This window comes from Ambystoma mexicanum, chromosome 7p (assembly GCF_040938575.1).
Source record: "Ambystoma mexicanum isolate Mex_15411 chromosome 7p, UKY_AmexF1_1, whole genome shotgun sequence".
NCBI lineage: Eukaryota > Metazoa > Chordata > Amphibia > Caudata > Ambystomatidae > Ambystoma > Ambystoma mexicanum.
The window spans coordinates 499,835,375-499,859,179 of NC_090939.1; the positions used below are offsets into that span (position 1 = coordinate 499,835,375).

The 23,805-nt window shown below is 42.3% G+C and overlaps 1 protein-coding gene across 2 annotated transcripts in view; it reads left to right on the top strand.

Annotated features, from left to right (window-relative positions):
- The first annotated feature begins 745 nt into the window (after positions 1–745).
- MED14 (mediator complex subunit 14) overlaps positions 746–23,805 on the top strand; it is a 1,766,813-nt gene continuing 1,743,753 nt past the window's right edge. The window contains exon 1 of one of the 2 annotated variants that reach the window (XM_069636537.1): positions 746–1,225. In XM_069636537.1, coding sequence (XP_069492638.1) covers positions 1,056–1,225 — 170 coding nt within the window. In that variant the 5' untranslated portion in view covers positions 746–1,055. The remainder of the gene's footprint in view (positions 1,226–23,805) is intronic. The other variant, XM_069636538.1, reaches the window with a different exon arrangement.

Consider the following 23,805-nt stretch of genomic DNA (forward strand, 5'->3'; position numbering starts at 1 on the left):
GGTTGTCGGGTCGTAATGGGCCGGACCCATTAACGATGCTGGTAATACCATTCCAGACATGCCAACATTGTGGAGCCCGAGAGGGAGATTTCACAACAGAAATCGGGAGAATGCAGTTTTCCCATAAGACTGCATTGGGGTTATAATGATTTTAGGCGGGAGACAGTAACAAATAGCATTATTTTAAACTGAAAAATCGGGAGACTCCCTCCTAAATCGGGAGGGTTGGTATGTATGCCATTCCGCCTTCCTATTTTCATTACCTCCATGCTCGTAATGAGGCCCTTAGTTATTTCTCCTCACAAATAATATATATATTTGAACGCTAAAAAGTACATCCATAGTTTCTATTGCAGTAGGACCACTGGCTTCTTCTTCCTGCAAAAACTAAAAACAAACCAGAGTTATAAGAGCTATGTTTTTTTGAGTTAATTGATTTTTATTGAAAGTTAAGAATAATTACGTAGACATTACAGCAAGTTGCATGAAAAGTGAGGTACATCATAGCTATAATGATAATTGATGGTGCTGTAATAGTTAACTACAATATTATATATAATAAACGTCATAACAATATTAAGTAAAACCAACGCACGGTTCGGGACAAACGTACCCACATTAAAGAATTAAGGCCTTACAACGAAATCGACTGTTATAGAAGTGATTAAAAGTCCGGACAGACATTGTCCCTTTTCTGTGTTTATGGCACTGAATGGAAACAGCCTGGCATGCGACTTCCGGTTCCAGTTAGTACCTGAATTTACTTCCGGTTCGGGACAAAAAACATGGTGTACAGCCTAAGGAGAATGATCATGGATTGCTGAGTACTACAGTGGAAAGATAAACTGACAGACTGGCCTCTCATTATCAGTGGATGGAGCCCGGGCCGGGCGCTCTGTGCCGCAGAGCATCAATCTCCCACTAGGTGTTGTTTTTTTGGGGAGGGCTGGACCCTAATGAGGGAGCCGAGCAGGACCCCAAGCAACAGCCAACACTGACACGAATTTCCTACTTTCCTTCCCTGGGCTGTGAGCTGCCGGGGCTCCGCCGCCAGCATGGCCCCTGTGCAGCTGGAGAGCAGTGGCCAGCTGGTCCCTGCTGGCGGCCCTGCCTCAGCCCCGCCGCCCCCTCCCCCGGGGTCTGGGAGCACAGGTTACAGAATGAGTACTCTCATAGACTTCTTGCTACAGAGGACATACCAGGAGATCACCGTGCTGTCCGACCTGTGAGTACCGCGGCCAACTATGGGATGCATACCCCTTGCTATATGTCCAGATTGCCTGCAACACCACCTAGTACATCGAACGTATGCTTCTTCTGATCCCTTTCCAGCTCTCTTGACCTGTACTAATTCTCACCCACCCCTGGCAATACGCTTGCAAATTTCAAAATTATGTATACATTTTCAGTAAAAGGGAGTGAAATGTGCAAAGGTGATCTAGAATGTCTCCACCCAGGAACTATGCCAAATTAAATGTACGAGCATTTAGTACTTAAGGAATTACCGATATAAAGATGCCTTTTTTTAACGCAAGGGACTACATTATAAAATCTTCAGTATTAGCCACATTATCCATCATATCTGAGATTTTCCCATGCATAACTTGCACCTGAGCTTTACCATTGACATTCCTACCCGTGTCCCACACTCCTTGCCTATAACACCTTTCTTCCCATTCATATACCACCACCTTCTTTCACTTGAAACTGTATTCATACTCTCATTCCAAGTTGTCACCCATTTATTGTGGCCAGATTGACCTCCGTTTAAATTATTAATTACCGTAATCAATCTTCTTTAATGTTTTGTTTTGAAGTGGTCCCTTTTCCAAAAGATATTTAAATAATCCAGACGTGGCAGTTGTAGAAGAGCATGTGGTGTTTTGCGATTTTTTTTGGGTAGATGTGGTTTTTGGGCACTATAGAACCAGATACAATTGCGTTTGCCTTAAACATGTTTTGGAGGGAGTCCCATGGTTTGAAACCACAGTGCAACTGAAAAGAATTATATCAGAAGTCCGTTTGTGGTTTGAATGTCATTCTATTCTAGTTTAGGCTTCAGCAGAGAGCTAATATTAACTGTCCAACGTTGGTACGTAATGTTAGGCCTTTTGAGGCTTTATTTTGCTTTTTTAAAGTATATTTAATGTAATGTGTGCTATTTATTGATATTGTCCCCATATTCACCGAATCAATTTAGCCCATGCCATATTTAAAAATGCTTGTGATTTTACACACTACATTTTCGTATTGACTCGGTTGCATGACTTCATGTACCTGTGTGAAGTTCTGTGTTGAGATTACCGACTATGTGTGTTTTACTTGCATCATTACAGGATTCGAACCTACTGGGACATCTATAACTCCTTATTGTAGCATAAGAAGAGCGTTGTTAGATTAACGCCAACGTCTATCAGGGGGTTCTGGCTCCCAAGGCCAACTTGTGCAATTAAGTTAGATATGCTGCACGCTTCGTACACGATTACCATTCCACAGAGGTAGCGCCGCTCACTTAATGATGCCTGATACCCAGGCAAAGCTTTTAACTCCTGCTCATTACATTTTTAGTTCGATGCATGTGATAGTGTGATTTTTCCCGATTTTATCACTGTACAGTCTTGTCCGAAGGTAGATGCAATCTTTCTGATTGTAATTGTGTGCAGTCTTGCAGTGCGCTAAAATACTGTAATTCAATTTTACCTTTGTATATTCTTGCAGCTCCACTCTTAGCTGCACTCGTTCGTATTTTAGATTTGTGGATTGTATTGTAACATACCTGTTCAGTTTGAGTGATATGCTTCTGTATTTGTGCTATGAATGTGTATTGGTTGCTTGATTTTTGTGGTGACTTCCTTTGCCGTGTATTTGGTACATGGACTATGGTATCGCCTTTCACTTGTGATATGTAGTGTCTTGCTGAATGTTGTCTTGTCATGCTGGCTATCTATGAATGCTAACCTAATGTTAATTTAAGTGTATGACTAACCGCTCAGGGGAATGTTGAGGAGAGCCTGCATTGTTTGTTTTCTGAATGTGTCAGTTGGGGGACTGAGCTGAAGCGCATGAAAATGGCTGGTAGGTGGTCTCTCCGGTATATAGTTTGTTAATTGTAACGCGCACATACTCCCAAAGTCACCTTGGCACAGAGAAGTACATAGCAATGCCACAAAAGGATAAAGGATAAAATCAGCAGCAAAGAATAGTCTTGAGTAGACGATGGAAGGTTAGGCGGTTCTCACTGGACTTAAATTTAAAGACTACCGGGAACCCAACGTACTGCATTTATGGATAATAAAGCTTATCTGAACTTTCTAACCAAGAGGCTTACAGGTGGTCTGTGTCTGGACTACCAGCTGCCCTCTTTTGTTACATTGGTGATGAGGTGAAGAGAACACGATACACATAAAGAACCTCAAAGATCTAAGCAAAGAGTGCTGTGGTTGGGAAATTAGTGGAGATATGCCACCCATCCTCCATTAGCGCGACCTATCCTCCTTGGGCTGGGGCAGGAGACCCCGGAGAATGAAAAAGACAGCTACACCAACCAAAGGAAAATGTTATCAAATTTGCTTGCATAGTAGCCTAAGTTTTCCCTGCAGCACTTACTTTCAGATTGACCTGGGAATACGCCCCTAGCCCTTGATTGTGAGTTTGCAAGCTACAGGCCGTTGGAGGTTCTCGCTGGCTGATAAGTGGCTTTCATAAGGTACGTTGTGCCCTGGTTGGGGTGTGCCCACAACTGTAACTACAAGTGAAAGGTGAAGATACTCCTGCCTTCCGGTAGGTCATTTTGTCAGCTGTGCATCTAACAAACTTTCATTTATGTGGGAGCCAGTGATTCTGATGCACACATGGGGATCCACAGGGCAGCTCGCGCCATGGGCCATTGAAGGAGTGAGTGGCTGCACGTTTCGTCATTCGCATGACACCCCGGGATGCCAAGTAGAACTTTCTCTTCAAGCTGACCTCATTTTAGGAACACGCTTCTGATATAAGCAGTCCTCCTTTTTTGGATGAGCCACGAAGGACAGGAAGAATAATTGTTTTTGGACAACCACACTGTGCTGGTAGTAACAGGGATGCATTCTCATTGACAACCTTTTAGCACGCGTAAGAATTAAATAAAATATAATTAATGCTTATTGATTATTTTAGCAACAGGGGTTATGAAATAATTAATTAGTTATGTCTGTCTGCTCGCCCCTTCTCTTTCCCCACACTCTGTACTAATACATGGATGATTTGGTATGTTGCCATGACTCATTATTATTGGATTTTTCACTTGATCATTGTGGGCACTTCATTTGGGTCTGTATCACTGTTGATTTGCTGTTCACACTTCTATGGCTTTTACTTAGCATTTTTGTGTGCACTTTGTATCATGAACCCACGTTAGATCTTTAATTCTAAATTTGTTGTTTGTTATGCTATACTCTATGTACATTACTTAGAGCCTTAAAAAAGACCTTTGGTCGAAACACGTGTCTGCTCTTAACTAGTCACAAATGTTAAGGGCGTCCTAATAAAGACGACTGGGCAACAGCACAATCAGCATTGGCAATTAGTTATGATGTACTCGGTAATGTGCGCATGACTCTAGCAACCTCTTTATTCATTACACATTTTAGCTACTGTTGGTGCTGGCCCTATTTAACGGTCAATCACCCCTTATTTTTTTGTTCTTTTCCATTTGTAATCTAATGGGAATTTGCCTGGACATAATGCACAGTGCCACCCTAATCGAGATAGGACTGGAATACTGCCTCTACGGCTGTGTCTTCTGTCTTGCAAGCCAGGTTACGGCCTGTGCAGGTATTGGGTACGGTTATCTGTGAACATTTTTGGAAAAGAACCATAATGTAGAAATGACATCATTTTTGTGACCACAAAAAGAACATTAGTTTTTGCCGTTTTCAGTTGTTGGTTTTTTGAAATAAATGTGTAATAATGTGGGGGCGTCCCCCACCAATTATTTAATATACATATACTAAAATACCTACCATTTTCTGTCAAAAAAATTTGGTATTTTTTCCTGGATTACATTGGCACGTTAGTATCTATGCTCTTTTACTGTTCACAGTCCTAGTGGCAAGGAAGGAATGCATAATTATTATGCATGTGTATGACTGTTGACCTACGTTCAGGTTGTGTTCAGTTGTTTTAGGCTTTATTTGCGTAGGGGTTTTAGGTAATTTCCCCAAAAATATTTTAGCATCCACATAGTATATTCTCGCAAAAAAAATTGTTGGGTATCTGTCTGCCTTTTCCCTCAAGCATAGCCCCCTTCACTTGCTTCCATATTCACTCTGTGAACTTCACTCCTGTACACAATGTTTCTGTTCACTAGAACTCCTTTCACCATGTGTTAATGTACACGCGAACGTTCGCTACTTTGTTTCCCTCATCTTTCAACTTTCAGAACTGACAATCGAAGCTTTCCTCTTCAGCACGCTTCTTATCCTATGCTCGTCCTTGTAATGATCTTACTTCTTGCAACATTTTATCCCTCGCTCTTTGCCACCATCATCAACCAGTTCCTCTGGCTTTGAACTCGCTGGTTGTGATTTCTTTAACGTCACTGTTTCAGTCTCATCGACTGAAGACCAAGGACTCCTTGCCAGTCCCACCAACACTCCTGGGTGGCTTCTCTGGCCCAGGATCGGAAATACCCTTCCATGGACCTCACTCGGGAGAACAGCTTTGCACGTAACCCCCTTCTGGCTCCTTGGAGATACAGCTCCCTCGCCATGCTTTTGTTAGCCCTTTTGCATCATGGGCTCTCAGTCCTCCGTTCTCCCCCAGCAGGTTTCGGGTTCTCTGGATGTCCCAGTTCGCCTGTGCTCTCGTACTCTGACTTGCGGACCTCCTGAGGCTCCAGCTCGCTCAATTTGTTTCTCTGGCTCACTCCTTTTATGAACCTGTGGTGGGCTAACAGTTCTCGGGTGTGCTCGTTCTGTATTCAGTGCCTGACTGTGCCTGTCCATGTTAATGGGACATTGATGGACATTGATAGAAATGAAGAAGGGCCTCTGTTGGACTTTGCTGTGTTTTAGCATACATGGGAGGTTTTGTCAAAGGCAAAAGGGGATAGTCTGCGGTCATGTAATAGGAGGGAATGTCGGTTAGGGGTTTATTGGAAAAAGGGGGTACCATGTCTCCCCTTTGGAAAATCCCTCCCCAATCCCAAAGGACCCTCCATCCAGGTGATTCTTGCTTGTCCAACCCCAGGGTCGGGATCAGGATCCAATAGCGATGGCCATCCCCTGGCCACTTGTGTAGTAGATCCACCGCCCGGGAGTAGGGTGGGAAAGACCTCAGGGTTTCCACAGTGCACACCCTACTTTATAAATGGACCCTCAAAGTCATGCATTCTGCAGACTATTCATTGAGGTTTAAAAAAGAATGTATCACAGTATATATTTATAGTATACAAAATAAATGTGTTTATCAAAGTGATGGAGTGTCAGAATGAGAAACATAAATGTGAGAATTTGGAATTTATATAAAGTGTCACTGAGGCAGGGATGCTTATATAATGAATGGTAATAATATTATTGGTTAAGTTGCTAAACTTATAGAAAGAGTACTTTTTGGGCAGCTTTTAACTTTGGCGCCATTTGACAAAAGGTCAGCAAACTTTTTAGAGAGCCGCACGCTTATTGGATGTTTCAAAATGCAAGATGGCGTTATAATTTTTGAAACGTTGGCTATATTAGATGGATGGATCATGGTCTTTGTCCTCGGACAGTGTGGTGAGGAAAAGAAATCTGTAAAATATATTTGGGATAACTTTGTGGATAAATGAGGGCCTGGAAAGGGTGGGGGAGTGGGAAAAAAATTGATAGAGCTTTTTTGGAGGTGTAAAACAAAACGCTGTAGGTCCTGGGGTCTGCTCCGTGAATTTTTCTGTTAGTGGTCATTATTGGGATTGGGGGCGGAGGTGAGAATTGTTATTTCAAGGTGAATTGTAAACACTGGTTATATGGTTTCATTCTATTGTGGTGGTTCTGGCCAGATCCTTGGGGGCATGGCCATAGGCCCAAGAATCGGGCCACTGGCCACATGCATTATAGTAATAAGCAGGGGTCGAAATTCAGATTCAAGAAGCAGGAGCTGAAGGTTGCTCCTGGATGTCAAGGATTTCCCACTGACCAGGAGTTAAAGTCTCAAAGGTTTTCTTAGGATAGTGTACGCATAACAAATTGGTGGAAAAAAAGTTCTGCAGAAGATCAAAAGATTCTCAGACAAAAAGCTTTATATATGTATTATCCCACTTTTTATCCGCTCTGGAATGCCTGAAAATGGTTGAACTTGTCTTTATTTCCAATCTGTGATAAGCACTCGAAAATGCTCTGTCTTGCACTCTGTTACCAACTTTCATTTTATTATGATTTTGTGCAGTGCAGCTTCATATTTATTTCCCTTTCAATTATTCTTATGCCAGCCTCTCTCTTGCTTCCTCACACGGTCATTAATTATTCATGTCTGCCGCTACACTCTTGACTGTCACTAGAATACTGTTTCTGTTGCTACATATTGCTTTTGCTATCCCCTCAATGCCAGGTGCAGGCGCTACATGACTCAAGCTGCGGTGTATTGCAGGGGTTATTAACCATATTTTAAGTACTTCAGGAGGAAGAATGGTTGTTACACCTACTATGGTTCCAACCGGGGATACATAGACTTTACAGATGCAAGAACTCTGCATCGGGAGCATTAACTCACTAAGAATATCAAACAACACCAAAACATTAATAATCTGTAATTTAGAAAAGGCATATGGCCCAGTGTATTATGTGGTTTCTCTTAGGAACCATATACAGCATACTTGTATGGGAGATTTTCTTTTATAGCCGACGACCTGTTGCACAGGTGTTGCCCTAACATTAAGATTCTGGTCCAACTTGAGCTTTCTATTAACATGCATGAGAGAGAATGTATATTTTGGAGAGATTAGAAGGAAACAGGACCTTTTTGGCAAGTGCGGTTTACAGCAGCAGGGATGTTTTTATAACACTTTTTTTGGTAACAAAATGACGAAGGTTAGACGTCTTGGTCAGTAACCTCTGTTTAATGTTCTAGTGAAAGGTCTTATTAAGGCAACTGTCCAGCTGTAATTGCAGGCATAGTTTGTAACTGGCATTATCTGCACCTCACAGCACATTACAATAATGTAAAAGTCAACGTGTAAGTGGAGAGATTTGCATGCAAAACCTACACCTGCTTTTTAAAATCTGTATTCTCAATTTAGAGCCCTAGTCCGCTCAAATTTTAACAAAGAAAAACAGTGGTGTCTCCTGCAGTAAGTAATTTGGCCTTGTGTAGCCGTTTATAATATCATTTTACAGCCTTCAAGTGTTGCAAAGAAATGTTGTTATGCCTTCTAAAAGAAAGGCTTTACAAGAAATATCAGTACTGTCACTGCTTTCCTGTAAGAAAAGGAGTGAAATTGACATTTACTTTCTTTTAAAAGCAAATTGTAAACCCGTTTTAAATGCTAGAAAGGCAAGTATCACTTGTGCACAGGCCGTTTATATAATTTGTATATTTTCTTGGTGTGTGAATTTTTAATGGAATGGGTTCTGGAGGCACACTTGCTCTGTTTTATTTAGAAGCAACTTTTGTCTTGGGTCACTAACGGGTGATTTTTGCATGTTCCCCAGGAAGCTTATTCAGCAGAAGCTGAAACCAGCTCCTGCCTTGGACTTTCAAAGCGATTACCAGGAGCACTTTTATCTTCACCAGGAGCTAAATAGCGCCTCTGAATTTCGACCACATAATGTGTATAGGTACTATAAAGGGAGTATATTATATTTGTAACATGGTGGAATTATATAATTGAAGTGTATATGGTATGTATGACTGTAGTACAATTGAGGATCGTGATGGTCGATGTCTCCTTTGCCTTTGACACAGTCAATCATGCTATCCTTATTAAACGACTCCATGATACCGTTGGCATTGCGGACCGGGCACAGCACTGGCTAACCTGTTTCTCATTAACCACCCTTTGCAGCTGCAACTGGCCTGTTTCTCCACCACCTAACTCTCTACTTCCAGTGTTTCCCAGGGTTCTAGGCTGGAGTACTGCAACAACCTCTTCCTCAATCTCCACCTTTATCTACTCCCCCTTCAGTTAAGGCAGAATAGGGCGGCAAGACTTAGTTTTGGCCTCAAGTCCAGGAATTGTATGTCTGCAGCCCTAAAATCTCTACACTGGCTCCTGATGGCCACGAGGATGAAATTGAAAAAAACCCTGTATTATCCAGAAGGCTTTTAGGGCCCAGGAGCATGCTATTTACAAGTCTGCCTAAATATTCCCTTGCTAGAGTTCTATGCTCCTGTAACTTGAATTCTCTGCTTGTTAAACACTTGTTGAAACACAGCTGGAGGCAGGCCTCTCTTTCGGCTGGGGCCTATCTTTGCAACAGGCTCCATGCCCCTCTTAGATTTCATCTGGACTTCCTTAAGTTTTGGAAACTTTTAAAACTTTGCTTTTCTCTTTCTGTTTCCCTCCCTCCCTCTGCCTATAAACTCATGGTACTGTCATTGAAACAGGTGGCCTGGTCCTTCACTAACCTGACTGGTTGCAGGCCCTATAACTAGTTGACATCAAACCCCACCCTTTTTTCAGCACTGTGCTTGCAGACGCAACCACCTGGCGGCAGTGCACCCCACTCTTGGGACTGCTGTGCCACACAAGTTAGGCAGTGCCTTTTGAATTTGGTACTCATTTGACACTTCCTTCCCGGGCTCCCTTTAGTACGTGCGCATCTTTACTCCCTCTTATATTCATGTACTTCTCTCACTGCGCAATGCACATGTGCATTTATTGCAGCACTGTGTAAAAATGTTTGAATAAGTAAGGGAAATGTAGATGGAAAATATTTTTCGAACATTAAGTGGCAGTTAGTGTGTTTAATATGTTGATAGGGTTATATGTAGATTTACTGGAAGTGATTGCTGGATGGCTGTGTGAGCGTTTAAAAGCAAGCAATGAGGGAGTTGGAAACATAAAAGTAAAAAGGGTATGTTGGGGTAGTTAAGGGTCCCACAGGTAAAGAGAAGTTTGAATTGCATGCGCCATATTGGTGACTTGGGTGACAGCGATGTTGAAGTAATGGTCAATTTAGCATGAATCCAGTGTAGGTAATGGGAATGATGGTTCATAGTGATAATGTCGAATTCCAAAAAGTCGAATGCAAAAATGTCGAGGAAAAAAAATTTCGAATGTTTTTGTATTTTTTTTTTTTTATGGGGGTTCTTCCCCCACCAGGCCCCTGTTTATTTTTACTACCCAAACCCAAAAAAAACACATCCTATTTTTTTTTTCGACATTTTTTTTCGCCTTTTTTGCAGTCGACATTATGACTGCACACCGGGAATGATATATGCGTTATTTTTAGTTTGTGTTTTAGTTGATACATTGGTACCCAGTCAATTTACCGAAGCAAATTTCAGAGTGGTATATTTCACTGCAGCCATAATACCGAAAAAATTAAATATATATAGGGTAGATGGGTAAGCGGTTACAATAGATCTGGGTGGGGTTATAAGGATAGAAAAACAGGGTGCTTGGGGTGGAGGGGGTGCCGCCCAATTAAAAAAAGCGTTATTTCCTTTGCAGTGAAATGTACCACTCTGAAAGTAGCTTCAGTAAAATCACTTATAACCGATACATTTTTTAATTGCATGTGCGCAGCAAGATAAATGTCAAAACTGCTGATACAATATGAACGCAAATAGGTGTGTCAGGCCACATAGCGCTTAACAACCAGGCAGAAAGGAGCTCTACGTGTGCATGCGAGGTAGATTTGCAATGGGAAAATCGGTGAGTGGATGCAGCAGTCCTGAACATTCATACACATACATGGGGTCTGTAGGGAAATAGGTTTTGGGCAGCATGAATATACAGATCTGTTTTGCCGCAGAGTTCTCTGATGAGGAATTGTGCTGGCTGAAAACCTGGGTTGGGCAATTGTACTCTGTGTGACTGAAAACTAGTTTTACAAAGTTGTGGAAAGACAGCAGCAGCTTCAAATGAATATCAGATGGTCAGTTTCGAGAGGCCCTTTTTTATGGTTTAGGTGCATTGTGAAATGGTGATGCAATCTCTGTAAGGAGTCTGTTATTGAATCACAGGAGGATTCCGGCCACCTGGTAGGGCTGGGTTTTAGGGCTGGACAATTAAACCTGATGTGGGTTGCTTGTATGGCAAGGAGCATTGATAGATCATGGGTTTTCAATAGAGTTGTCAAGGTGTGGGTTTGCACCATGTGGGCTGGGATGGTAAGTCGCATTGTTTAGAATGAAATGTGGTCACCGACATGTTTGTGCGATAAAACCAGCAACAATCTCTCCTCTTCACATCAATGGTACTTTCATAGAATAGCCGTGTGCGTCACAAGTAGGGGTAAATGTTTCTAACCAGATGGAACCTGTAATAATTGAAATTGTTGTGTAACTAGGAGATGGGACTATGACCAAATATGGAATGGCCACAGAGAGGGGTGTAGTGTAAATATGAGACATGCAATTATAAGTTAAGAGGATGGTGCTTAGATGAATGAATCCAGTAAGAAGTTTGGTAACTGAAGGACATATGGTTACTTTGTATAGGTTTAAACAATCTTGTGTGGGGGTTGACTCTAACAAAACCTGTGTGAGTGTTTTAACTGTTGCAATTTGTATAAAATGAGTGTTTTTTGTGTGGTTCAGGGAGACCGATTAGTTTGACTATTTAATGTCATCTAACCCCTTCCGGCCGTTTTTACAATGAACTTGCTTTACGGACAAAGCGTGTACGTACTCTTTAAGGGTGTGCCTGCTTTTGCTTAGTGATCAAAAGGCCCACTCCTACAGGTAGAAGGGCTGTGTTGGGTCACGGTGCACATCTGTCGTTCGGGTCTTTAAATAATGCCTAACTTGGAAAGGACTGCGGAGACCGCGTATAGTTGTGAAGGTGCATGGATCGTGGTCTTTATTCTATGGTAGAGAAAAACATTTGTGAAGGAATGTTTTCTGTCCGCTTTTTCTTTACAATTGACCATTATTTCCATTAGCAAAGTACAAATGGTAATGGAAATGTTGGAGAATCTTATTGAATCTAATTTATTCAAAAATGTAAAGTTGATGGAATCTGTATGTTTTTTTATCTTTTTTTTTTTTTTTTTTTTAACCGAGGTGTTTTTTGGGGTGTTCTTTGCTTTTGTATTTTTTGTTGTTTGGTTTTTGCAGGAGAGCTTAGGAAGTACGGTGGGGGCGGGAATTGATGGAAGGGGCCCAAATGAAAGATACGGGGGGGGCAGGTGGACAGGGCAAGGTGTCTGTGTGTGTCTGAAATGTAAGGTAAGGGGCAGTGTTTCTCGTGCTCCTTGATTGCAGCGTAGAGTGGAGTGTAGAGTGGTGTGTTGCAGTGTATAGAGTACTGTTATCGTGGAAAGATATGGATCAACAGCCTCTTTTATGGCTTGCAAAGTAGCGTGTGGTGGCAGTATTGGTTGAGGATAATGAGGTAGAGGAAGACAGCTTAGTACTTCCTGAAAAAGGAACAACCTTTCTCAGAGCATCCTGGTGGTTGGATTTGGTGTGATGCCGCATGGAGTTGGTCCTGTAGTAGTACTGCCCAGGTTTTCCGCTACTGAGTGCATTTCACCTTGGTAGCCTTAGCCATTTGTAACTTGGTCTGTCAACCTTTTGCGTCTTTCCAAGGCCTTTCTGCTCGGGTGCTCTGAATAAGTCTGTTTCTTTGACACGTGGAAGCACTTAACTTCCTCTACCCCATCCTCTTCAACCACTGCCACCACACAAGCTACTCCTGTGGGGCAGAGGAACCCGCCGGCTCCCTCACAGGAGGCTGTCTATCCTTACCTTTCGAGGATCCCAGTTCTCTATATATACTGCGACACACTGCACATGCATTCAAAGCTGTGGTCAAGGAGCATGAGAAACGCTGCCTCTTACCTTAGATTTAAGGCACACACAACATCTTACCCTGTCCACCTGCCCCTCTGTATCTATGGTTGCTAGCCCTTCCCTCGCCCCCCCCCACTTTACCTCCTCACCTCTCCGACCAAAAAAAACGAAAATCCGGAAAAACATTAGATGGAAAGACTACAAAAAGTTCCTTTTTGGAGTCACCTTTCATGGTTAAAAAATAGAAGAAAAAAAATAATAATCGCAGGAGCTTTTTCAGCCTCTAAGGTCCACGGACACCTGAGAAATTCCAGGTGCGGAGCACAGGAATTAAAATCAATTAAGTTTCGTTCATAAATGGTGGCTTTTTTGTCTTTCCAACTTTGGTATGTTTTTGGGATTATTTGGTTTTATATCCTTAAGTAATAAAAAAAAGTGCTTCTAATTCTTTTTTTTTTTCCCAGTTTTTCCTTTTCGCTTACTGCAAGTAGTAAACAATACTTCAATCCATATTTTGTGTGTTCATACAGACTGTTGCAATGCATTGACCATTTTCAAGAAATGGCTTATTGCCAACCTCGGGCAAATGCACTCCATCGCTTAATGAAAGTGTCAAGTTTCAGATTTTTTTGTTAAAATGGCAACATCCTGGGGAAAAAAAGCCCATGCAGCTTTGTTTACATTGTGCCTTGATTTCTCAAATTGTGGACAAAATACATTGGAACGCTTACACATTTGTCTTTGAGCCATCGAAAGAAAACAATCTTTGAATGTAGAAACCATTCCCTCAGCTGTGGACATGTATCCTTCATTTCAAACTGTAATGAATGCAATATCACATAGACGATATCCTGCTGCATGGAGGACTCGTCTGATGGGTGGCGGGGCAATATTTTGTTACTAGTGGGGAAAAGCTAAACTCTATCTCGATCACTAGAACTGGAAGTAGAGGTGCGAAAAGATTAAACGCAACACTGTGAATATTGTCATCACTGAACCTGGAGAGAGTATTCACCTACCATTCATACTTCTGAAGGGAGGAATGGAATGGAAACAACGAGCTCTGTGTGGGCTGTCTCCTTGAGGTAATCTGGTGCAAACCTGTCTGACCATAGTGTGCTATCCTTTGTGTGCTCGATCAACAATGACAAAGGGTGCAGACGGCAAAAAAAGTGATGGATTAATTTACTAACTCCCAGACCCCCGTAGCAAATATATTGGTGCCCCAGGCTGGCGATGCCCCGTCAACATCAACAGGGAATCCTAGAGAACACCACCAGTTAGAAAGCCTGAGTGCACAGTTATCTGTGAATGTCAAACTTGACGACATAGTGGCAACTATCGGGTTGCCTAAGCTGAAATTTAGAGGAGTAGAGCGCTTGGATAACCGAAGCCAGAATAAGTGTGACTGAAGACCAGGTAGACCAACACGACCGTGACATAACACCCTTAAAGGGAGAGTTGTTCAAGAAAAGATGCAAGTGCAAAGACTTAGAATCGAGGTCCAGAAGGAACAATATACGTATCGGTTGAGTGATAGCACTGATCTGTTGGTGCTATGGAACTACAGGACTGGGTTTGATCCACAAAAACTGCTTTTATCCCAGCCAGCGACCCCCTCCACACAGCACTGCGAGCACTGGGCTCTTGCTGTTTTTCAGGAGGCAGAGCCGCTGAAGAGCACATGATGCAGTCACGTGACCACGCGAGGACTTTTAAATTTGCCGCGAAGCCACCCTTGCGGCGTAAGCCCTGGTGGCAGAAGGGCTGGTGCTGTTTGGCTGCTGTATAGTAAGCTTTTTATCTTTTGAGAATTCTGGGTATTTTATTGATCTTCATCTGGTATTCATATCTGGTCTGAATATCCTTCAAGCTGCTGACTTTGCTAGTACACTCGTTGTGTGCTATCAGACTGCGGGGTTTGCAGATTTAGCACCATAACTGCAAACTCTTTGATCTGGTAACACGCATCTTCAGTTTAAGGTGCCCTGCGCCTAGCGTAGTAACTTTGGATCTGCACATATTTATATTTTAACCTGTTTTTAGAAGTTTACCTACCTCACCTGCTTTAAGGCCTTTTTAATACTTTATACAACCATGAGGTCTGGTTTACGCAGTCAAAAGGGGCCTTCTATGCTTCCAGATGCTATTTTAGCGGACCCTGTGGGTAGCAGCCAACCACTTTCTATATTGTTTAAGTGTTGGCCACCGACCAGTGGACAATTAACTTCCTCAACTTCACTCTGTGCCGCACCTTTCTGTGTGCAAATTACCTCAAATTCAAAAGACGGTCTGTCATGTAGCTTTTCTATAGTGAAGCCTACAATTTCAAACTATAAGGAGCTTTCTCCCGCTGCACCTACTCATCAAGCACTGATCCACAATGCTGAGACTGCAGATGCTTTTGTTATCCCGCCTACTCCTAATGGTAAATTGCATCATAAAACTCCTAGACAATCAAAACTAATTCAGCCTGTTTCAGGTCAAACATTTATGGACAGATATATTTTGAAAGCAACCTCTACCATCACTGAAATTTTCCAGGATTACATCACACTCTGAAAGATCTGGACGAACGGATCCGACAGTCTCAGCTTTAAACGTGGTGCTCAGATCATGTGTTGACCTGTACGACAACATTTGGGCAGAACTTAAGACTGTCCAAAGATCAATGACGGAACTTAATTTGAAAATTGATTGCATTGGCACTGAAATACTTTTAGATCTTACTAATAAAGTGGATTGGATTGGAACTGAATTATCTCAGAAGTTGGCAGTGCAAGGCCACTTACTGGTACCACACAGCGAAGCAACTTCCCCAGTAATTGCGCAAGTACCCTTAATATCACAAATAGAAATATCTGACAATATGTCTGTGTTGGAAGCTCCTAATAATGCACTACCACAAGGACAACCTAAGTTGGTATCACTTGATGGCCCGTGCACTAGTGTTGTTTTCCCATCCTGCACAACTAACCCTATTCAGAATATTCCTAACCCACACTTTAATTGTAGCCAGTTACCACCTATTGTGAACCCAGTGATACAGGAAAGGGCTCCTAAGCTCACTGTCTCTAAAAAATAAATTAAAAAAAATACCTCACTACCACGCAAACCCCGCAAAATTAAGCAGAAAATGGTTAGAAAACAATCTAACATATTAGTTGGCAAAACTCCCGCACTCACTTCACTTTATCTGAATTTAGGATCTATTTCTGAAGGGCAGAGGTCTTGAGTTGCTGGTATAACCAAAGTTAAACTGGTTGACTCTATTGTCCAAACTGACAGCTGCAATGCATTTAACACACATGCACTTGGCAAGCTGGAAAGTAGTCTATTACAGAAACCCTTGGATCTCTTAAAGGTTGGCCCAGAGGCCCTATTAGCCCCTTAGAGTGCGGCTTTGTGTTCCACATCGGTTTTACATCAGGGATGTGGTACTGGCAATTTTAGGACTTGTGAAGAAGTCCCAGTGCCATCTACTGTGACACAGGATACAAATCCAATAAAGGTCCAACGATTTACGGATGCAAGGACCGACCAACTTTCTTCTATTTGGGGGCCTCCCCAACTCTGCCCCCCCCATGAATAAATATCCTATTCAGTCCTTGATTCCTGTACTTCCTTTGGACTTGGGAATAGAGTTGGGGAAGCTTGAGGTGGATAACATCCCTGCAGTATCTTCACATCTATCAATCTCGGCAGGTATACGAGATTTGGTGGCACGTCTGCAGAAACCAACTGCTAGGCCTCAATATTCAGACTCTGCTAAAATGCAAGGCACTATTCCAAAAGGTCTCCGAAGCCTACCTTTCTTCTCCCTACGGAGACAAGAAGGCAATAATGCCCCCCAAATCGAAACCGCTGCATCTGGTCAAAATACAGAGCTTGCTGGAGCTGGAAGTCCCAATATGTTTGAACATATCTTTTCAGAAATTCCGGCACTTTGTTTAATATCCTCCAAAGACATTGCTAGAGTGGCTTTTCCGGGCAGAAACTCAAGATACCAGCTTGATTCTCCTTTCTTCTCCATTGGTCAAGGATTTGATTCTTACTCAAACGGAATCTTTGCAGGAATTGGGTTTTAAGGTTGAATCTGAACTATCTGAAGCCATGATTAACCGAAGAATTCCACCTAAACAGCAGGATACGGATGTTGGTTGGGCTACCATTATCTCCACCTTGTGGCAAAAACGTGTCCCTTAGGTCACCACCCTCAAGGACAGATTTAAGTTGCTTCTTGGACCTATGCCTTAAATCCTGAACTCAAGAGGCAATTTGCATCTATTTACTAATCTGGAATGCTTACAGCTGCTGAAGGAGGCCAACATTATCTGTATGCAGGAGACTTGGATGACCTCGACTCCATTTTTAGATGGCTAACAAATGTTTGACCAGCACGCCCGACATAACTTGGGAGGTAGACCATCAGGTGGACTAGTTGTTGCGGTTGATAATTGCTTTGGTTTACATGGCAGTGCTCTTTTCGGCCTGCCATACGGGGCTTTGGCTGTTGATCTTACCTGTAGCAGTGGACAATTGAAACTATTAATTATTAATATCTATTGGCATAGTGGTGTGGGAGCAGTTTAATCGTTTGTGTCCATTGTCACTCAGACTATCCTTGATTGGGTGCTTGCTAATGATTTAGGGCATGTCTTATTAGCAGGATTTTTAAATTGTGATTGCATATTTGAGTACTCACCATGGGAAATTTGTGAGCTGAATATGTCAAACTTGTGTTATTCGAGGAAGAAACATGCTGGCTATATTTGGTATACTGGGCTGGGTAATACAGGCCTACAACCTCTGGTAGGCCTTTCAGAATCTTTACTTGAAAATCCCACCAGGCATACTTGGCGGTGTGGCCACTCCTCCTCTATGCTTGACTACATCTTTGTGGATGATTACTTATGTAAAAGATGCTTGCAGTTCGAAATTCATATGAATAGCTGGAGTGATCATGGCATTTTTTTTTAAGTACTTTTTTTTTATTTTTAACCAAACACCACTTCAAACATTACAACCATTTTTTTTTTATTATTTTTTTATTTTTATACGGTTTATTCAACCTTTAAAAAAAAAAAAATTTTGACAGACAATTCACGTCCAATCAACCACATATCCTTTTAAACTCCATTTCTCTCACCGCCGTTCTATATACAATAAAACAAGTGGCCTGAGTCTTGACGTTTTGACTACAAGGGTTCATTCGACTCCAGGCACTTCAATTGATTCCTTCAAATCCAATCTTGTTTTTATGACCTGGAGGAAGGTTATCAAATTGAACATTACAGTCCGGTTGGAGGCTTCAAAGAACAATTCCCACCAGTTTTCCAGATTCCTTGAACTACTGTTGTGAATAATCGGTGAAAAAAGCCGTCCTCGTTCTTTCCCAAGGCTCAGATCAAGTGCTTTAGAGATTCCATATCAAAATTACAGAAACGACACCTTCTATCAATATTTGCATACTTGGGCCAGAAGCCTAATCGCTCTCTTGTATTTAGAGCGTTTAATCTGAATCTCATGTACAAGGCTCTGGCATGCTGATTTGGCAGATGGGTTAGATAAGAGTGGCGTTGATTGAAGGCTTTCGCTTCACCTGGGACTTCCTGCATTAGCTTACATTTTGATCTTTGCTCACAGGTCTTGATCCAATCTAACCGCCAAATCTTCATCTTTGCTGCATCTGGGTTTTCCACTAGCAAGGCAGAGGTAATATCGTACTCGCCTAGCAGGTCTTGACAAAGCTGATTCCACTTTGCGAGTATTGTATACTCTTTCGCACTGTCTGGTCTATGCATGATTTGGAATTGGGGTGTCGGAGTCTTTAGCATCGTTTTACGGTATAGGCTTAGCAGATTCCACATTACTCTGGCATGTATTGAAATTAAGCCAAGCTCGTACCGTATACAACCAGTTGCTATTCCCCTCGGTAGGTGTAGTACACGAGACCAAAAGATGTTTTCTAAAGAGTTCCATAAATCATTAGAGCAACCGAAGGCATTTTCTCCTCCGTAGATCAGGCTCGGGACCACTTTCTGTTGAAAAAATAGGATAGTCGGCTTCATTGAAAATTTGCCGTATTTGTTGTTAATTAAGCATGCTTGATTTGCTAATTGCCGACATTTGCTTTTTGCCACATCCGTCCAATGAGCGTCATTTCTGCTCGCACTGATAGTCATCCCCAGATATTTCACGGATTTTACAATTTTGATACGTTCGTCGGCAATGTACCAATGCTCTTTCAACCCCATTGCCAAGGGTTCCTTGCAGGTTTCCCAATATCAGGTTTTCGGTTTTTAGTCTATTAATTTGCAAGCCGTTTGATGTTATGTAGGTATTTATCAGGTTCATTTTTCGCTGAAGACCTATAGGCGTCTGATCTATTAGGACCAGGTCGTCAGCGTATAACAGGTAGTTGATAGGTACTTCCTGAATTTTTGAGGGGAACATGTTGTTGCCACAAAAAGTCTCAGTTATGTCTGATATAAACAAATTGAATATTGTTGCTGCCAAAGGGCAGCCCTGCTTCACTCCCCTACATGTTTTGATTTTTGCAGACAAGGTGCCTTTCAGGTCCAACCGAACTCTGATAGACGTCTCAGAGTGTAGTTCCTGAATTGCACTCAGTAAGCTAGGTGGGCAGCCCCATTTGCTCAGTTTATCCCACATCCTCTCTCTATTGATACTATCAAATGCCTGCGAGAGGTCGATCAGAGCCAAATAGATTTTTGTTTTGGTTCTGAGAGCTTCCATCTTTAAGAGGTTTAGTAGTAATAGATTGAGGCCACAACCTACTCCTCTTACAAAGCCCGCTTGTCTCGTATCAATGTGCTTAGATTCTTCTGCCCACTTCACCAATTTGCGTTGAAGCAAGGTTGCATAGATCTTCCCTACAACATCAAGTAATGCTATCGGACGATAGTTTTTAGGGTTGGTTCGATCTCCTTTTTTAAAGATGGGAACCACGATAGCACTTTTCCATGAATTGGGAGTGGATCCATTTTTAGCAACGCGGTTGAACAGAGTGGCACAGAAATCTGCCCATAGTTCTGGATTGCGTTTGAGCGTGTAATTAGTTAGTCCATCTGGACCCGGCGCTCTGGATTCACTCAGTCCCTTAATAATTAAGAGAATTTCATCTCTTTCAAATTGCAAATCCCATTTAGATTCAGGCAGGAATATATTAGCTCTTACTAGATCGTCTTTGGTGAATAAAGTAGAGTAGAATGCAACCCAGGCTTGTTCACTAACAGCATTAGCCTGTAAGGCATATTGTGAGGATGCACTGTTGTTTATTATGCTCCAGAATTCTGCTGAGTTGCGCCCTTCCATTTTTCCCATCATCATCTCAGAATCATTTTGTAATCTGGTGGCCTCATGAGACTTAAGCCAATGTTTATATTTCTGTTTGATCGCTCTACAGATTTGTTTCACATTTATATTGAGGATGGTTTTGGTTTTCCTTAATTCCTGTCTCATCAGACGTTTCTGCTGTAGCACACAAAGGTCAAATTTGTGTTTTCGATGTAGTTGAACATGGCTCAGTTTGGATCTTCTTTCTTCAAATTGGACTAATAAGTGTTCGTATTCGAGACCCTCAGTATTTTCTATAAATTTTGTTGTTATTGCCTCTACTTCTGGTTCTGATAGATGGAGTCGAATTCTACCTGAGCCTGTTTTTACCGTGTGCGACCATACTTGCTGCGGACAGACGCATTTTTTCTGGAGGGTTAGTTGTACCATTTCATGATCACTATGGAACATTTTTTGGACATTAAAATGCAGGACTCTCTTGTGAAGATTTTCAGTTACAAACATGTAATCAAGTACTGATGTTGATGCGTCTCTTCTCCACGTAGGCTGTGCCGGAATATCGCCTGTGGTGTTACCGTTTAGCATGTGTAAAGCACGAAGGTCCATTTCATCGCACCATTGCACTGCTTTAGGCTCAAGTTGGGATTTCTCTTTCACACAGTCCAAGTTCAGATCACCACAAACAATCAAGTTCAGCGAAGCTTCTTTCCCAAGGAGGTCGTCTATCACAGTAGTCACTGTGTCTAGAAAAGTTGTTGCAAATTTATTTCGATGGTTCCAATAGACATTAAGAATGTGTAGGCGATCAACATTCTTTCCATTAGGTTGGAGTAAGGCAATAGTTGACAGTTGAATAAATGGAGACAGGTTCTGAGAGTGTACAATCCTAAAACCCGCCGCCTTTCTCACTGCTGTCAGTAAGCCCGACATAGGTCTTCCTTTGGCTTGGCGAATGGCCGGGTTACAAGCAATTTCAAATCCTTCTAAGAGAGGGCTGGAGGATAGCCAAGTTTCTTGCAGGCACAACAGGTCCAAGTTGGTTGCCCATGGTGTTTGAAACAAGTGGCTAAAACCTCTAGTGTTCCAGGAGGCCAGTCGACAGACATTTTGCGTCTCAGACTTCTGGCGTTATTTGTTATCGCTCTTATTTAACAAACCTGCAAGCCAAGACCAATCAGAATCTGCTGGAGTTAAGGAAGGGTCCGTTCACGGTGATTCGTATGCACTCTCCTGTTTGCATAAGTTTAGATGGTTTCGCCACAGAAGTAGACTTCGATACTGGGCTTCGAGTCGGTGCAGCGGATGGTCGTGATTCGAGTTGCTGAGAGTGGTTTCGACTCTTCCCGTCTACAGTGACACCAGGATCTCTTTTGTGTAATGGTAATTGCAGGCAGCCATCAGCTCTTGATATATCAAACCCCAAGGACATTAGAACAGGCCCAGCCTCTAGCATGGCTTCCGCAATCAGTTTTGATTGAAGATGTAAGATGACAGCGTCGTTTTTGTTCTCGTCATAGAATTCAACAATTCTGAGATCGTCAGATTCAATTGCTCTTAGGCTGGGAATCAAGTGACACAGCCAGAGAACATTGTGCCGATTTAGAATTAAATCGTCCGAAGATTCGATACGCTCGAGTAACAAACGTTGCAGAGTATGAGACTCCTGATTCGCTGAGTAAAGTTCTCTTCCATTATCAACGTTTGACTTCTTCTTCGGCAGTTTCTGTGTCACTTGTTGAGACTTCGCCCAAGAGCTAAGGACTGGTCCTCTGGGAATCCTTCCAGGGTCACGAGAAACTCCAGCAAAGTCAGGGAACACCGTCTCACTAGTCGTCAGCAACTTCACCTGCTCGTTCCAGTCTCTACTAGCATCTTTGCTAGTCGGTAAGGCCATAGATGCTTTCATCCTTGCTTCGAGTAGCTTTCTTTTATCCTCAAGCGTTATAAGTTCCGAATTTACCGCTTCCTTTCCAGGTGGTGGATTAGATGTTAAAGAGATCATTTGGCATGTTCTAGATGACCTCCGCGTATCATCAGGAGGTATCGTTCCATTATTGTGTACATTAGAAGACATCATGGGGGACCGCTTACAATCGCCTATGGCCTGATCGACCGTCGACTGTAGGTTGTTCTGTGATTGTACCAATACAACTGAGTGGCCCGCGTGAGTGGCCAATGGTGGTAAAATCTCCTCTGCTGTTGATACTTGGAGCACAGCCAATGACCGTTCGTGGTCATTTATCATTGCATTGTTGCATGAATCTTCGTCCTCATAGGTTGAGACATTTATCAGAGTGTCAGATATGTCACTAGTATGGGTATAAGAGACATTTAAGGCCTTGGCTGTATTTAAACTGCTTTTTTCAGTTTGATTGCAAGCTGTTGGAACTACGTTTGTGGACACACCGTTCACCCTTATATCCAAACTTTTAAGGTTTCTCAGAAACTTAAGCGAGTTAATGTTGCGTCTCTTAGCTTTCTTTTTTGGTTGATTTTTAGTCTTCATTCCAAGGGTCTCATTAGCAGAGCTGTTGGCTTTGCTCGTCTTTTGTAAGTCACCAGCGGGTTTAAAAATAGCAAATATCCCAGTAGGTTCAGCCTCGCTGTTCTTCGTAGCCTGAGATGGGGCGAAGAATTGCTGGTTTTGAGCGATGACTTCCTTCGATGTAGATGGTCTTTGGGGATCTTGTAGGGCTAAGTTAGACACGTCATGGGCCTCTAGAATTGCTTTAGCAAAGCCGGACTTCAGACTCGTTACTTCACTATTAATTGAAGTATGAGTTTTTGTGACGGCCGCACAACAGTCATTATATCCATCCAAGCAGGCAATAGAATGGTCCTCGAGCACAATCGACTTAACATGCGTCTGTTGATCAGAGGTATCTACTGTTGACATCTGTACATCACTTGCAGTTTTTTGCGTTTGACACTTATGGCAATAAGGATACTTTAATTGCTCTTCACATTCTTTTTTTTTGTGAAATATTTTCAAGGCCTCTTTAGCAACCTCTGCCAGTAATTTTTTATCAATGTTAGCATTTGTGACTTGATTTAAGAGTGCGGCCTCTGTTATATTAGTCTTCCTAATCATCTCTTCCACCATGTTCCTGGTTTCAGACATTTCTTTTCCAAAGTTTACAGAGTTATTGGACAATCTACAGACCCCTGCGGACAAGTCTTTAATCGTGTCATTTAGACTTTCATATAGTTTGAGAAAAGGAGCAATCGATAAGTTTAGTGAGGACATTATCGGGGCCTGTAAATCTTGCATTGACGGTAAGTTCCTTGCAAGTTCAGGCATGGTTACTTTACTAGGCACGCCTTTCTTTTTATAAACAGGCCGTCTAATTTTAGGGTAGGGCCGCTTCATCAGCGAGGAATCTGAAGACTCATGTCCAGCGAAGATGTCTCTAGGTGCTACATCCGAGTTACGAGAGTCGTACTCAGATTCCAAGGGCAGGGTACAATGAGGTGAAATGCTGTACACAGGCCTTTTAGCTTTCTTATTTTGAGAACATCTTAAACTGGGTGAGAGGCTTTCCTCACGTCTCGTGCGTTTCATCAGGTAAC